We start from the raw sequence: 16,452 nt of genomic DNA, 5'->3' as shown, positions 1-16,452 counted from the left end.
GTTTGTTTACCTCAAACTGGGACTTTGCTGTTGTTGGTCCGATGAGACCCAGCAGTGAATGGTCCACGGGGGGCCCGATAAGAACTCAGAGCTTCCACTCTACGTTATACAAACCGCTGCCTCTTTCCTCCTTTCATTCATATGTTTGTTTGTTTGGGTTTGAGCTTCTGTGTATACATGCATGGTGATGATAATGTGGAGCTGTAGGCCACATTCCTAGCTATCTGGATATATATATATATATATATACACACACACACGCACACACACACATAAATAGTGAGGTTTTCCTTAAAGCAAGACCATTATAAATTAGCCTGCTGGAATATTCAATGTACTCACAAGAACTCATCAAGTAACATCATCCCATTTGCTTTGTGAGCATGCTCTCCATATTTCCCAGGGACAGTTTTTGCAGCATTAGCAGCCCAAATAAAAGCTACTGTGGTAAGCACCAAAATATTCATCAAATGCCCTCAGCAACAGGGAGTTTGCAATGATATTGTGATGTTTTATACCTCACAAAATGGTCCATTTTTGTTCCACAAAGACAAGGATTGATATATCAAACCATTTTATTCATTTTATTAGGATCTAAGGAACAGTGGGGCAATATGCCAGTGTAAGAGAGTGATCTCACTGGAACACTCTGAACACCAAGAGGATGGTAATGGATGCCTTTTGTGGACATTAGGTTGCCTTTCACATTTGCCAATGTAAATGTGCCTTAATTTGTCAGTGAGTGTGTACAAAATGGCTCTTACGATTTCCACACCTGTAATTAGTCCTACCTGAAGTTGAGTATGATTGCCGCAGGGAGGTATCCTGGAAGGCTGTTTCAAATTAGCAGGAGGGCGATTGCTCTGATTGTTTCCATCTGGCCATTAAAGCAGACATTTGAGGATTGTTCCTCACCATTTATCATTGGTACAATCAAAAAAGAATGGCTGAATAAATTATAAATTTACACAGAATCATATTTGCATTGTGTGTTTATAGGCTGATAGTAAAGAAAAAGATAGAACATAAAGCGCATCATGTTTAATCGTGTTTACGTGTGTGGTGGGGAGTGTGCAACCTTTTGCATAATGTTGAGCCTTGTAAAGAGGCTTCTATTGTGTACTGCCAGCACAAAGCCAGTGATGAATTGGGGAGAGGGGATCACTTGACTTTGCCAGAGCTGGAATATGACACAAGTAGACCATCTACTTAACATTACGGCTGCAACATTAATGACTACTACAATTGTATATTTCCCCAGAGAGACGCTGAGGGTCAAATGATAAAATTATCTTCCTTCTCATTAGGTTTGTAATGTATATCTAGTTTGTGCCCTCATTTTTATCATTAATTAATCCTGAATGACATAATGAGCACTCATACCCATGATCATGTTTTTTTGGCCTATTATTATTGTTATTATTATTATTATTATTATAGAAAATGTTGTTGAAACTAGTATTTATGTCATAGATCATACCTGCTTTGGTTATCTCACTCTGTGGTTTATCTTTAGTCACTCCATAGACATTATTGCAGTATTATGTCCATTTCACTCTGGCTGAGAAACAAAACTACTTAAAGGAAATAAAAACCACTGCAGCACTGAGCCAAAACCTATTTCTGGACTTCTTATTTAAATCCAACTGTGGAAAACATTCTCTATTTTTGTTGTCTCTCTTGGGTTTTTGGTGAGAGTTTGTGATGCAAACGGACCATTACTTCAGACTCAGTGTACCAGTGCATAAAGCATCTTATAAAATGATGTGTAATGTATATCTGGTAAGTTTATGGTATATTCTCCGCAGTCACATTAGGAGCTCTGCTGCTGTCTGCTCTATCTGAATCTTTTCCGCACTCTGCTGATGTTATTGTGAGTATCATATATTGTGGGAAGAGGCCATTCGAACTTACCCTTGGTCTCTGTGTCTTCTCTTTTAACAGATACAATCTGCCTGTTGGCAAACAAGGAGGGTTGTGCATGATTGAAATAGCTGCAGATAATGGCACAGCAGAGCATCTGGAGGAGTACATTTCACACCCTATGTCACAGGTATCCTGACCTACCTGCACTCAAATCAACCCTTTGTACTACCATCATCTCTGTACAACCATCTCTTTCTAACCTATAATTATCACTCAGCTATCTTATTCCTTTTACAGCACAGTTTGCCTTAGATGTATTAAAATGTTAACTATAGCAGTAATATTATTTCCTGTGCGTGAGTCCCAGTATTCTTGAGCAAATAATAATGATTAAAGAAATTTACATGCAGTGTCTTTTAAAGAGAACCATTCCAGCAGTTAAACATGGCTTTGATAATGAATGTCACAAAACTATCAGTGACTTTTAGTTTTTGGAGCAGTGTTGTTTGTTACTGTATCTGCTTAACAAAAAGGCTCCATTATTATCTAAAATTTCTGAAATCTGGTAAATGTCATTGTGACAATTATGAAGTAAACAGCATAAATAGAGAATTAATGTTAAAGAGCAACCCGAGAGATATGCCCTGGCATTTATGTCATATAGAAAAATGATGTTCACTGGCAAATACTGAGCGAGATTTTATTGTAATTTTTTTCCTGACAACCCAGCATTTTTCTTCCAGAGCGCTATACATTTGGCACCCCCACAGTGCCAACAGGCTGGCCACATTCAAATGAACAACTTATAGCGCTCACGACAGCAGGACCATCAGTAGATTGACTGTATGTTGTTGTGTGTTGCCAAAGCCAACTGCTTCATGAATATAAAGCAGGCTTCCATTTAGAAACAAACACGTGCATCTCTTATGGTATTATCTATAGATAATCACAACTGGCAAACATGTAAGTCACATTATGCTTGCTCTCTTGTTAATCACAGGCTCATCTTTTCACTCCGGCTCATTAATTTGATTAACAACACCTATATTTGCTATTAATTAATAATTTTGTTTTTCACATTCAAATATGCAGAGAGAGTCTCAACCTTCCCACTGGCCCAACATGCCTCCCACTCCTCAGTGTGATTTATGGTCTTCTAATTTGAGATGCCAACATGTTTCTTTGCTCCCCCCCCCTTTTTTTTTAAATAATACTCAATACACAAGCACTATCTTTGCTACAATTAGACATCATGTTGCTTAACTTTTTCTTGTATTGCCATTTAAAGATGTAGTGAATGAATATATTTCTGAAAAAAACTACTTAACAAGGCTACTGGTGGTGTTTTGTATCAAATGAAGATCTTAAAAACCTCTTGGAAACAAATATGTGATTTAGTAATTTGTGTGTTCTATTTGTGTTGTCTTTATCTGACATTGTCAGCCAAGAAAAGAAGTGAGTGGGCTCAAAACTAAAGCCAGCTGTAGACTTTAGAGAGAGAGAGAGAGAGCGCTGCTGTCACTTTATGGTCTAGACTGCTGAGGCTAATCAGACAGCTTAGCAGATGTTGGTGAAGCAATATTGCCATCTATTTCACTACTGGAATATGTCAAATTAGAAGTATCCCGATTTCTCAGTGAATAGTGTTATCTAGTCACTCTGGGTTACGGCATAGAAGCAGGCTATATATTTTTTTATTTGGATTAGTTTCTTTTTAATTAGTGCCAGAATATACCCAACTATAGGCCTAGTGTGTCAGGGTTCACGGCAGACTTTCTGCTCTACTGGTGTGTGAGCTGAGATGAAATTCACTGTCCAGTACCAGGTACTGTAGGAGTTCAAATTAAAGGGAACAGATGAATCAGTACTTTAAAGTTATACATATAGATACATAAATACAAATACATGGTGGGATGGTGGTATAAATGATGACTTAATAATAAAACTATTTGAGCAATCATAAAATAATCTTCTAAAATTATTCTAGCTAATATCTGACTTATCACTATACATTAAAGAGCTTAATAAGCAACATTAATTAGTATAGGAAAATTAAGTTAGTACATAATTTAATAATATTATGTGTACAATAATCAGGGTTGGTGCATTAATTGCAAAAAAAAACAAAAAAACCCCACTGAAAATCAAATTACCCTCCATGGCAATTTAGACTGAAAGCCAACATTTTGTTCATCAGACAAAGGAGAGATTTAAAATTATTTTAAAGAGATAAATGAACATATTCGATTTCTTGCTTCAAAATGTTACTTGTTGACACCCGAGCCCATATTTACTAAGCAGAGCAAATTGGCTTTAAGCCGCAATCAGAAAAAGTGCCGATTGGAGTAGCAGTTTATGCCAGCGAGTCATACGAACAATTGCCAAATTCCTGAAAACAAAAGCACTTAGTCGATTCCAGTAATGATCAAAACAATTTACCAAGAGCAGTACAAATTACCATAGGGTCACAAACATGCATGAGTAATCTGCCAACAGCACAGATGCAGTATGTTACTTTTAATCTGAGAAACATAATATAACCATATGTTTTAAGCTGTTTGTATTTCAGATAAATACTAAACAATGTAACCTTCTCAAGAAAGGGCCGTTTGTAGTGCCCGTAGTCAGTAGGATAAATGAAGTAGTAGAAGAAAAAAAAAAAAGATGACATGATGAAGGGAGTACTGAATTCTGACTGGCTTGTAAACCAACATCAGCAGCCTGGTAACAACACTGTGTGCTGTCCATGGTCCTGAAATGTGAAAAAAAGAAAAAAAAAAAGTAAGAAAGAAACTTCAATCTGAACATGTGAACATGTTTCAGGAAAATATTTTTTGGTGTGAGTGATGAAGCCCAATGACATTTATATAAACATAAGGGCTGGCCCTTATTTGACTTCTTGAAAAGAACAAGTGGAAGAAAATGAAGGCTTGCAAGAAGTTTTGGAAGCAGTGGGTTGTGTGTGACTTCTGTTTGGAGGTTCCAGGTGTTCTTTGATTTTATCCTGCAGATTTAGAATAATAATTTAGCCCCTTTTGAGGCATGGTCGCTTTTTTTGGCATAGCAGCTGAAAACAAGTTTGTTTGTTTTTCAGCACAAGATAATGGTGCAATTACTAAAACATTTTACATACTATCCTTCCCAGATGTTGTGGTCTGAAAGGGAAACACCTTTGGGTACATATTCAACAAGGCTATCCTAAAGTAAAACATGTCCTTGCTTTTTAAACCAACCACTGTGCATTTTGAGTAAATCTACACAATATGTTTATTTTTTCTTGCTCAAAGATGGTTTGCACTAGCCCAAAGGCATAGTTAACCTAGCCCCAAGGGTTTTTGTCTGTTTCTATTGTGGCCAAGTTTTACTCATCTAAACTGGCCTTACATGTGTGAAAGAAGAATATGAAATAGATTCCACACTGCCTAGTGCTGCCTTCAAATAAAATTCAAAAATGAGCATGCTGCTCTTGTGAACACAGTGCTGTGGGTCCACTTACAAAGTCATGAATTTTACATCAGTGGAGCCTTTCAAATGGACTCTTCTCATAAACATGGTAAACATGCTTCAAGGCACCATAAAGTCATACATTATCATCAGCCCATCATCATCACGCAGCTTCAGTGAATCACATACAAACACAGCTTAGCTTGTTTTAAAAGTGCCCACCACGGACTACTTATTTTATTTGAATCTTAAGCTTTTTTAAAGATACTTTCAAGGTTCTTAACTTTGTGGCGCCATTCCATACACACTCACATGAACCCCATCATGCATCTCTCTTTATAGGCTTTTAAATCTGCAGCGGTTATGTCATTTAAAGCTTTTATTGAGCCAACATCCTAAATGATAATGTGCTTTAACACTTAAGTGTTCCTGCACTGAACACCTCCACTGCAGCTGTCCAACACTTCCTCTGATGCCAGTGTGGAGTTATGAGTAGTGCCAAAGATGTATAAATTCTGACATCACAGTTCAGATTTCACAGTGGCAGTAAGATTCACTGTAATTTAGCATCTTCATAGTATTTGCCTAAATTACATTACAAAGTTGCATATTATCACTATAGCAGAACAAAGCATATGTAAAGCAACAGATGAGCCTTGGAGACTTGCATAAGTAAGATTGCTTTTAGGTCTGATGTATTTTTTTACATGACCCAATACGAATATCCATGTAAGTGTAGCCAGTACCCATAAAAGTTGCTGAAAATTGGATGTTCATCATGTTAAAACAATATTCAATTTTCTTTCTTTTCTCTTGTGACCCATCCAAATGTTTATGTACCTTTAAATCTTAGAGTGAAGTGAACCACAGACACCGGAAAAACCTTTTAAGTGCTCATTGGTTAGGTCAGTGCTTGAAATCTTGAATTTGAAGATAAATTACAAAATGTAAAGGAAAGAGATTGAGACAGTATGATAGCATAAAATATATGTAATTTTATGCTTATATGATACACTCATTTGTTGCATTTGCATAAAATATATGTAATTTTATGCTTATATGATACACTCATTTGTTGCATTTGCATTTGTATTGCAGCTCCATTTTTAGCAGACACAGTTAAAGTTGTTAAGTAGACCATTATGAGAGGATAAGTTGCAGGTTTACACAATTTATCTATATTAGCCAAATTTTACCCAATTACTGCACTACTGCACATCAAAGAATACTTCCAGTGGGTTTTTTTTTTGGTTGTTGTTATAGATCATTAACTCTGGATGTGGATTAATATGTGATGTGCGAACAACTGAGAAAGATAATATTACTCTGTGTTCTTATTTTTCTGCAGTTAAGAACATATTAATTTTGACAGTCTCACATTAAACATGGGCTACATTAAATGCCCGGGAGTGTTCACTTCCCTTGCACCCGCTGCTCTTTCCACACGCCATCCGCTCCCTTTTCAAATGACTTCAGAACAGGAGTATAAGATTTAACATAACATATCTAGGCACAGCAGTTATAGGAGGGGGGTGGGGTAGTTAGGTTACAGTCTAGGTGATATTAATACCACATTATACCAGAGGGTAACAGTAGCTGAGTCTGTTATCTTTCTTCCTCATCTCAGGATACATTAAAGTCCTATTAATTTAATAGCAGTGATAATATAACATGCACATACATATTTTAACAGACTGATTTTTTATTTTTCTTATTCCGAATCACTTCAAGGGACACGTCTTTTTGGATTCAGTGTGATTTACTAATACTGCTAATCACTTATGTATTTTATTCATTTATTTATTTATTTTTACAGGGGACCTTTGGACCCATATTTCTTGGCGATGTTTCATCCCAGTGGGACATGCATGATGAGAGTGCAAAAGGAGAGAAGAGATTCATTGGCTGTATCGGAGAACTTCAGGTCAACTCAAAGGAGATTTACCTGATGGGTGAGGCAGTTAGAGGGAGAAATATCAAGAACTGTGACCCTCCTGTCTGCCAGCACTTTCCTTGTCGTAACGGAGGAACTTGTATCAGGTATCACGCCACTTTTTACCCTAATTAAAGATTACTTAACTACTTTTAAACCTGAAAACCAAATATAATGGTCTTTGATATACTTCCTTTATGTAATAATAATACATATAATACAATAATACACTTAGTGTGAAATGCAGCAGATTTGTATGGAGGACTGAAATTGCCTGAGTCAAAAATAAACAAGGAAATAAATAAATCAATTGGCATGCCATTAAATGCATCACATAAATGCATCATATAAAATACTGTAATTGAAATTAATATCAGCATTCATTGATTAAAAATGTATATAAACTTACTTATTTACCTTTAATTCCTTCCTATTTCATTTAATATCCATTAATTAATTAATAATTTACATAAATCCAAGGTATAATTTATTCACATTTAGTATTTTTATAAAATAGCAATATATATCATATTTTATATATTAGTACATGCCAATGGTACTGTATTGTTTGGCCTGTTCTTGCTGTTGGCAAACTAATATGCCTAATATGCCACTGAGAAATATGGTGGTTGTTAGAGTTGTTGTTGTTTGTATGCAAAAAAATTGGTCATTTTAGGCCATTGCTATGTGGTTAGTTAGTTCAGGGAACTAAGATGTACCTGTATGCTGTGTTTGGTTGCTCAACCCTTGATGGTCTATGAAGAGTTTGCGGACAAAGAAACAAACAAACAGAGATTTCATAAGATATTTGATTAATTATTAACTTATTAGTGTTACAGATGTGACTGCTGGTTATGCTTCTGCTATATGAATTGCAGTTGCCTTACTATGAAGTAGGATTGTTAGAGTCACAGTGAGTCTTATTGTAGGAGTTTATATTCCAGTTTAAATTATTTTTTCCAATCTCTAAAAACATGAATGGCGCTGTGGCTATGCTGTGGGTGTTTTAGACATCTACAAACTCAGTGAGCCAGGTAGGAAAATGACAGTTTGGCAGTTGCTTTTGGATCCACTGACCATTTCTTAATGCAAAACTCATCACTTGTCAAGCTTATCTTATCAACATGGGACTAATTCCAGTGTGGGCCTACACAAGGGGATCTGTGCTCTATGGAATATTGGCCTGCACGGTGGTATCAGTGCGATGAACCAAAAAAAAAACCAAACAAACAAAAAGAAAAGCAAACTGTAACTTGATTTTTTTTTTTATCACATTTAGGGGCAAAAATTATTTGGGAATTTTAATGATAAACTATCATCACAAGACAGACATTTTTGTCTAGTTTTGCATTTATACTCTTTTTTTATTTTCTAGCCACAGTGATATGCATTGAGTCTTTCAAATGTTTGTAATGAAGTCTGGAACAGGTGAGTCAGTAACATTTCAGATGCTGTCTGTCTGCTGTAAAGGAAATAATTTCAATTTAACCATAAACAAACATATAAAGGCTGCAGCTTAGCAAGCTGATTTATTCTTTTTTTTTTTTTTTTTCAGCGCATTATTGACCATCCTTTTTTTTTTTAACACTTCCTGCTCAGGCATGTTGGTGGTTTTGGTTTAAATACGCCACCATTTAAAGTGCTTTACACTACAAGCTACATTCACCCATTTACAAACCCATTTATATAGCACTTTTCATTGTACATCTAAAGTGCTTTCACTATCATAGTTACACTCACACCAATGACACATCACTGACATTTTTAGGGTTAAGTACACTTACTGGACACTTTATTAGGGACACCTTTCTAGTACTGGGTTGGACTCCCTTTAACCTTCAGAACTAAATGAATTCTTCATGGTGTAGTTTCAAAAATGTGCTGGAAACATTCCTCAGAGATTTTGCTCCATATTGGCATGATAGCATCATAGATTTTTGGCTGCATATCCATGAGGCCAGTCTCCAATTTCATCACATCCCAAAAGTGCTCTATTGGATTGAGATATGATGACTGCGGAGGCCATTTGATGCTGTGAACTCAGTGTCATGTTCACAAAACCAGTTTGAGATGATTTGAGGTTTTAAACATATTTTGTGTTATCCTGCTGGAAGCAGCCATCAGAAGATGAGTACACTGTGGTCATAAAGGGATGGACATGGTCAGCAACAATGCACAGGTTGATTGTGATGTTTAAACGATGCTCATTTGTTACCTCATTTGTTGGGGGCCAAAGTGTGCCAAGAAAATAATCCCCACACCATTACACTGCCACCAGCAGCCTGAACCATTGATACAAGGCAGGATGGAGCCATGCTTTCATGATATTTATGCCAAATTCTGACCCCAATGTCCAAATGTCACAGCAGAAATTGAGACTCATCTGATTAGGCAACATTTTTGCAATCTTCTATTGTCCATTTTTGGTGAGCCAGTCTGAATTGTAGCCTCACTTTCCTATTCTTAGCTGAGAGGAGTGGCACCCGGTGTGGTCTTCTGCTGCTGTAGCCCAGCTGTTTCAAGGTTCGACATATTGTGCATTCAGAGATGAGTAATCATTTGAGTTACTATTGCTTTCCTGTCGGCTTTTAGCAATCTGGCCATCTTCTCTGACCTCTGGCACCAACAAGGCATTTTCCCCTGAGAACTGCCGCTCACTGAATGTTTTCTCTTTTTCTCATCATTCATTCTCTGTAAACTCTAGAGATGGTTGTTTGGGAATATCCCAGTAGATCAGCAGTTTCTGAAATACTCAGACCAGCCTAACTGGCACCAACAAAAACTCTGGGTTCAGAGTTACTTAAATCACCTTTCTTCCCCATTGTGATGCTCAGTTTGAACTTCAGCAGCTCGTTTTGACCATGTCTACATACCTAAGTGCATTGTGTCGGTGCCATGTGATTGGCTGATTAGATATTTGCATTAATGAGCAGTTGAACAAGTGTATCTAACAAAGTGGCCAATGACTGTATATTGCCCGATGAAACTTGGACATGGGAACTGCAGCATTAACTTTCCAATTAGTGGATGGCCCATGACCTTTTGAGTTAGAGCCATTTATTTTTTTAACATTAATCATGTACTCCTGTGACTTCTTGTAAGCGGAAAGGGTCCGTTATAGTGACCACTTTGTCATTCCCCTCAGGTGTACTGAGTAGTTTATCTTCCCCAAGCTTATTGTTTTGGGCTTTACGACCCACAGCTCTAGATCTCACCTCGTCAGTGTCATCAGTGCAGTCAGCTGTTCTCAGCTAAAAAAGCTCTAAAATCTTATTGTTCATTATCTGTCAAACACTACAACAGAAAGTATCAGCTGGCAGGTAAACATATATTTATTGGATAAAGAGAGCTATTTCCTCTGGGAGATGATGAAGACAAATAAGAGAGAAAAGAAAAGCGAATATTGGATTTTCATTTATCAGGTTATCAAAATGTGTCGCAAATGAAATACTGCTCAACATCTGCTGGATGTGTGATCTCAGGATCATCTGGAAAGGTGGCTGGAAAGATGATACATGGGCATGGGTGTTGTTTGCAGCTTGAAATTAAAATCTCCATAAAAGAGTAAGGCAGTCATGTCCAGTTAATTTTCACTTTTTATGTAAAATTTTAAAGTATTTTCTTGTCCAGTTAAGGCGATTCCCAGGCTAAAGTTAGTTCTGCATGCTGGGCCAAATATGTGAAAATCTGTTCTTCCTTTATCTTTATCTAATGCAGCTCATCAGACTGCCATCAGACCCCACTTACCAGCCATTTTGCCTGTCTTTTTAAATATGCATTAACTACACATGATGCTCTTTCACCTTAGGTAATCTAGAAAATAGCTGCTCTAAATGCCTTCTTCATTGTGTTATGACACTATCAATTAACAGATGCATTTATTAAACAGGAAATGAAAAAGGGCACCATGAATATTGGAATATGAATAGCTCCAAGAATACCAATTAAGAGCTAGTGGTATTGGCTTGTCATGTGTGAGAGACTGGGCCTTGCAATTATCTGTGTGATGAATATGCGTTATTGCAGTATCCTCTTGAACCACACAGCATGCAAAGGTCATCAGGAGTTCACAGAGCTCTGCTCTTTTTGTTAGCTGCCCTGAATTGCACTACCACAACATAATAAGATGAATAAGGACTTTTATCAGAAGTTCAGTTGGGGTGATTTTTACCACTGCCTGCTTTTAATGTGGCTCTCTGTTCATTTAGGCAAGTAGAAATATCAATATTAAATCCCAAGAGCATAATAGCTTGTGGCTTCTGTGTGATACATACACATTAACAAGCCAGGCAATCAGCACCTGAAAACTGTGGCCTTTTTATCTTCAGTGCCAGCTCCATGATGCTTGATACCTGTGTCATTTATAAATCTCAGCTGCAGGCCGCATAGACAGATATTATTAGACTGAGTGTCAATGCAGTTTATTTTCAAGACATATACGCTCATATAACCCCATTTCCAAAAAGGTTAGAACACGGTGTAAAGTGTAACTATAAACAGGTTGCAATGATTTGCAAATCATTTCAGTACTTTACTTTGATAACAGTATAAGAAAAACATATTTTGTTTACATTTGTTCTTTTCTTGGAATGGCACCATTTTTACTTGCATTTATGGCTGCAGCAGCAAACTGTGTTTACTGATATTGTATTTCAGCCTGTACAGAGATTTCCACCATGCAGTTGTGTCACTCTTTAATTCAGTGCTGCCCGAGGGCTTGAAAATCATTGGCTTCCTGCCTTGAATACAGAGATTTCTTTAGATTCTGTGTATCATTTATTGATATTATTCACCATGCACAATGAAATGGCCAAAATTAAAATTAAAACTGTTGAACTATTCACCCACACAGTCTTTTACAGGGTGCTGAACTCATCCCCATATTTACTTCTGAAAGCCTCTCTGGGATGCTGTTTTTATACCCATTCAGTGTTTAATTAGAGGAAAATGTGCAGACTTGATTTCACAGTTAGATGGTAGGTCAGAAATCATGCATCATGATGATGATTAGATGGTTTAAAAAAAAAAAAAAGCATCTTGCCCCTGGATACCCTTCTCCCCGACCGTGAATGTCCTGCTGGGGTGCTGATGCTGATGGCATCCCAGTATGCCTCTCTCTGTGCGTGCACTGAAGCTTTTGAGGGAGCAGTTGGCAGCACCTGAGGGTGTCTGTTGTTAGGCCATGAGCACTAAGAACCAGTGTTTACTTTATCCAGTGAGGTCCAATTTTGGGGTTTTTTTGCATAATACTTATATTTTTAAGGCCTTGTTTGTCACATGAACAAAATTTGATTTCAAGGACTATAGGAAGTAATACAACATGCATAATTTTCTTCATAAAATCCCAACTTGTTATTTTTACACTGTTTTTGTAAAGATAAGGCAGGATATGCACATTAATTAGCTGCTACCAGTAGTACTGCTAAACTAAGTTTACTGGCTTCTGACAATAGTTTCATATCTGCTGTACAAACACGAGTGTGTCAGTCCTCTCATCTAGCATAATGATATATTGTGCTGCCCTCTTCCTGTTTTTCTTTTATATTTGTCAGATCATCAAGCAAATTTTAATAATGAACAAAGATAATGAGAGTAAATACAAAATGCAATTTTGCCTGATTACAGCCAGACCTGATGAATCAGGAAATCCCTTAAATGAAGTAGGCTAAAAGATCTCAAAAAGCAATCTAAAGCCACAATCTATAGAAACTCAACAACAGCTGAGAAACAAAGTTACTGATATTTATCAGTCTGGAAACAGTTACAAAGCCACCGGGAGAACCATTATCCACAACTGGAGAAAACTTGGAACAGTGTGAACCTTCCCAGGAATGGCCATTCTACCAAAATTACTATAAGAGCGCACTGATGACTCATCCAGGAGGTCACAAAAGAACCCAGAACAGCATCTAAATAACTGCAGGCCTCATTTGCCTCAGTTAAGGTCAGAGTTCATGATTCATCAATAAGAAAGAGACTGGACAAAAATGGCGTCCATGGAAGAGTTCCAAGGAGAAAACCACTGCTGACCAAAAAGAACACAAAGGCTCGTCTCCCTTTTGCCAATAAACATCTTGATGATCCCTGAGACTTTTAGGAAAATATTCTGTGGACTGATGAGACAAAAGCTGAATTTTTTTGTAAGGTTTGTGTCCCGTTACATCTGTTGCAAAACTAACACAGCATTTCATAAAACAAACATCACACCAACAGGCAAACATGGTGGTGGTAGTGTGATGGTCTGGGGCTGCTTTGCTGCTTCAGGATCTGGACTACTTGCAGTAATTGTTGGAACCATGAATTCTGCTCTCTACCAGAAAATCCTGAAGGAGAATGTCCGGCCATGAGTTTGTGCCCTGAAGCTCAAGCACACTGAAATCCAACTGAGATAGGTTGGCATGACCTTAAACAGGCTGTTAATGTTTGAGACCCCTCCAGTGTGGTTGAATTCAAACAATTCTGCAAAGAAGAGTGGGCCAAAATTCCTCCACAGTGATTTGAAAGACTGATAGCCAGTTATCACAAATTGTAGTTCTTGCTACCAAAGCTGAATGAGCTGAAAGATACTGAAACACTGAAGGTAACTGCCAAGTTAGATAATGATTATCTGTGAGCCCGTAACTTTGAGGGACACATTTCTCGTAAAAGTACTTCTGATATATTGTTAATGGAAACTTATTGATCGCAGCTGCTTTAGTGTATTGAGATTGTGTGATCCTCTCATTCAAGAGAAAACAGGCTGATAGGCTACAAGGATAGAGCCACCTTTTTTTTTTTTACTGAGTAGGGGACAGACACACATTATTTTCACACTCAGAGCAGAATTTTTACTAATTGGTTGAAGTAGAGATGAAGCTTTGCTCATTCTGTGATGGTCGTGCTTCGGCAGCACAGTCCAGTCCTCTACTTAACAGTAAATCCTCCCAATGCTCAATTTCACTGCCTGCAACTTCACAGAGAAAGTCAAACTAATTTTATCTTAATCAGAACTACAGCTATGCTTGTTTCAAAGTACCTATAAAACAACTCAAGGTCCAAGAAACAATTATTTTACTTTACAACTTGAAAAATGAACACAGCTACCATTCTGGGCACAATTGTGGTCTCAGAAGGATATTTCCAAATAAAACTCGCTCATTACAGAGTTTATTCCATTTGGTGTCTTTGAATTTTGGAGGACGAGCGCGTTCAGAACATCTCTGTGAAGATCTTTATTGTCAAATATAGTTTTTATATTATTTTTTTTTGCACATGTAAACATGTTTTAAATAAGTTCCTGTATAACCTTGACATATTTAGAAGAAACAAATAATAATAACTCAATATGAAAGGAAAATGGAATACAGCATTTAAATTTCCTGTGAGAAATAGAGATTTTAGCATGAAGTCTGTATTCGTGAGGGTCATTTTAAAGGACCAGGCTGCTGTCATTCTGTATCAGTCTTACTGAATTCATTAATTAAGACTAAAAGTAGTAATTTGTTAATCAGTCTCTCAGTACCTCTCAACGGTCCCATCAAACCCATTGCATCCCACTGAAGATGTAAATCTTTTAAAAGGAGCCACATTTTAAATGTAGGTTAATTTTTCTTAAAGGCTAACAGATTTCCTAAAACAGCTGTGTGCTGTCACTCAAGCAGGAATAAATCTTGCATTTGCTGAGCACTAACCTCAGCTGTGGACAGATTTGATGCTCCCACCGGCGTAAATATTGATTAAAATATTGACTCACCATTGGCTTAAAATAATCTGCAGCAGTCATGTTTGTTGCAATTAAGGATAACAACACCCGGTGCAGTGATGTTGGTCTTTGATATGCGTTTTGACGAAAGATTACAGCTCGGTGGCACAGTAAGACTTTTGGTACTTGATCAGTTTGAACATGGTATTTCAATGGCATTTGTTGGAAGAAATAAAAGAAAAGACAGTATTTTTTTTCTGGAAATTAGGATTGGGAGTTGTTATATGTTTAATGACTAAACAATTAAATATTCTTAACATGAAGTGCTGTTTCTGAAGAGAGAGACTACCAGTCTAGTGACCTCCTACGCACAGCATTAGCCATAATTCTGGTTAGCCAGACTTCAAGATTGTAATGTTTTGAAGTTTGTTTATAACGAATCTCTCAGCAGTTATTTCTTAGCCCCGGACTGGCTTACAGGACTTTCTGAAGTCTTCTTCTTCGTGTTGCCGCCATGGAGAAAATAACATCTCTGCTGTAGAAATTTAGTGAGGAGAACAGCCAAGAATTACAGCTGTCATGGATGATGAGCTCAAAAAGACAGTGGGAAAATGCTGTCAGAGAAAATGATTGTATCGCTTTAAGAGCCTGACAGTGTGAGTGTGTGACTGATAGGCGCAAGATTCACAAATGTGAGTTTTACATATTCAGTGATGAGGACTCCTTTCACTTTGGGTTAATATTACCTCAGGGAAACTTTCCAACATCTCAACAGGATAAGTGTGAAGTGTTTCATGTCCTAAAAAATATTGTCCTCAAACTCTCTTAGAAAGGTGGTAGCTTCACCATTATACTCATCTCCTTGTTAAATAATAATAATAAAAAATTGTTTATTACTTTTTGGATTTATAGGCTAGAGATTTAGTTATTATATGAATGGACTATGGATAGGCCTATTTTTTCTGTTGTTTGGACAAAACCTGTGCAAGATTAAACAAAGTTAGGACTGGCTGTTTTGCAGTGTAAATGTCCAAAAGGCCAGTGCTCTTGATCAGTACACTCACCAGTCACTTTGTTATGTATACCTGCTCAACTGGTATACCTAACAACACAAATATCTAAGTAGACAATTATGTGACAGCAACTTGATGAATTTTAGTATGTAGACATGGTCAAGACAAGCTCCTGAAGTTCAAAACGAGCATCAGAATGGGAGGAAAACAGGTGATTTAAGTGATGTGTTGGTGCCAGATGCGCTCGTCTGAGTGTTTTGGAAACTGCTGACTTACAGGTATTTGCCCACAGAGACTGGTCCCCAAAAGAGAAAATATCCAGTGAGAGGGAGTTCCCTGGGTGAAAATGCCTTGTTGTTGCCAGAGGTCAGACTGTCACTCACATAACCCCCTGTTACAACCAAGGTATGCGCATCGCTGAATGCTAGCTCAGATCATCTCAAACTCGGTTCTTGAACATGACAATAAGTTCAGTGTACTCGAAACACCTCCACAGTCACCAGATCTCAATCCAG

At 37.3% G+C, this 16,452-nt stretch overlaps 1 protein-coding gene across 1 annotated transcript in view; it reads left to right on the top strand.

Moving 5' to 3' along the window:
* eys (eyes shut homolog) overlaps positions 1 to 16,452 on the top strand; it is a 163,820-nt gene that overhangs the window by 125,079 nt on the left and 22,289 nt on the right. The window contains exons 41-42 of the mRNA XM_030747697.1: positions 1,945 to 2,053; positions 7,127 to 7,350. Coding sequence (XP_030603557.1) covers positions 1,945 to 2,053; positions 7,127 to 7,350 — 333 coding nt within the window. The remainder of the gene's footprint in view (positions 1 to 1,944; positions 2,054 to 7,126; positions 7,351 to 16,452) is intronic.

The sequence above is a fragment of the Archocentrus centrarchus genome, chromosome 15 (genome assembly GCF_007364275.1).
Source record: "Archocentrus centrarchus isolate MPI-CPG fArcCen1 chromosome 15, fArcCen1, whole genome shotgun sequence".
Classification (NCBI taxonomy): domain Eukaryota; kingdom Metazoa; phylum Chordata; class Actinopteri; order Cichliformes; family Cichlidae; genus Archocentrus; species Archocentrus centrarchus.
Note: the sequence above shows the minus strand (reverse complement) of the source record. Positions and strands in the feature narration are given on the sequence as shown.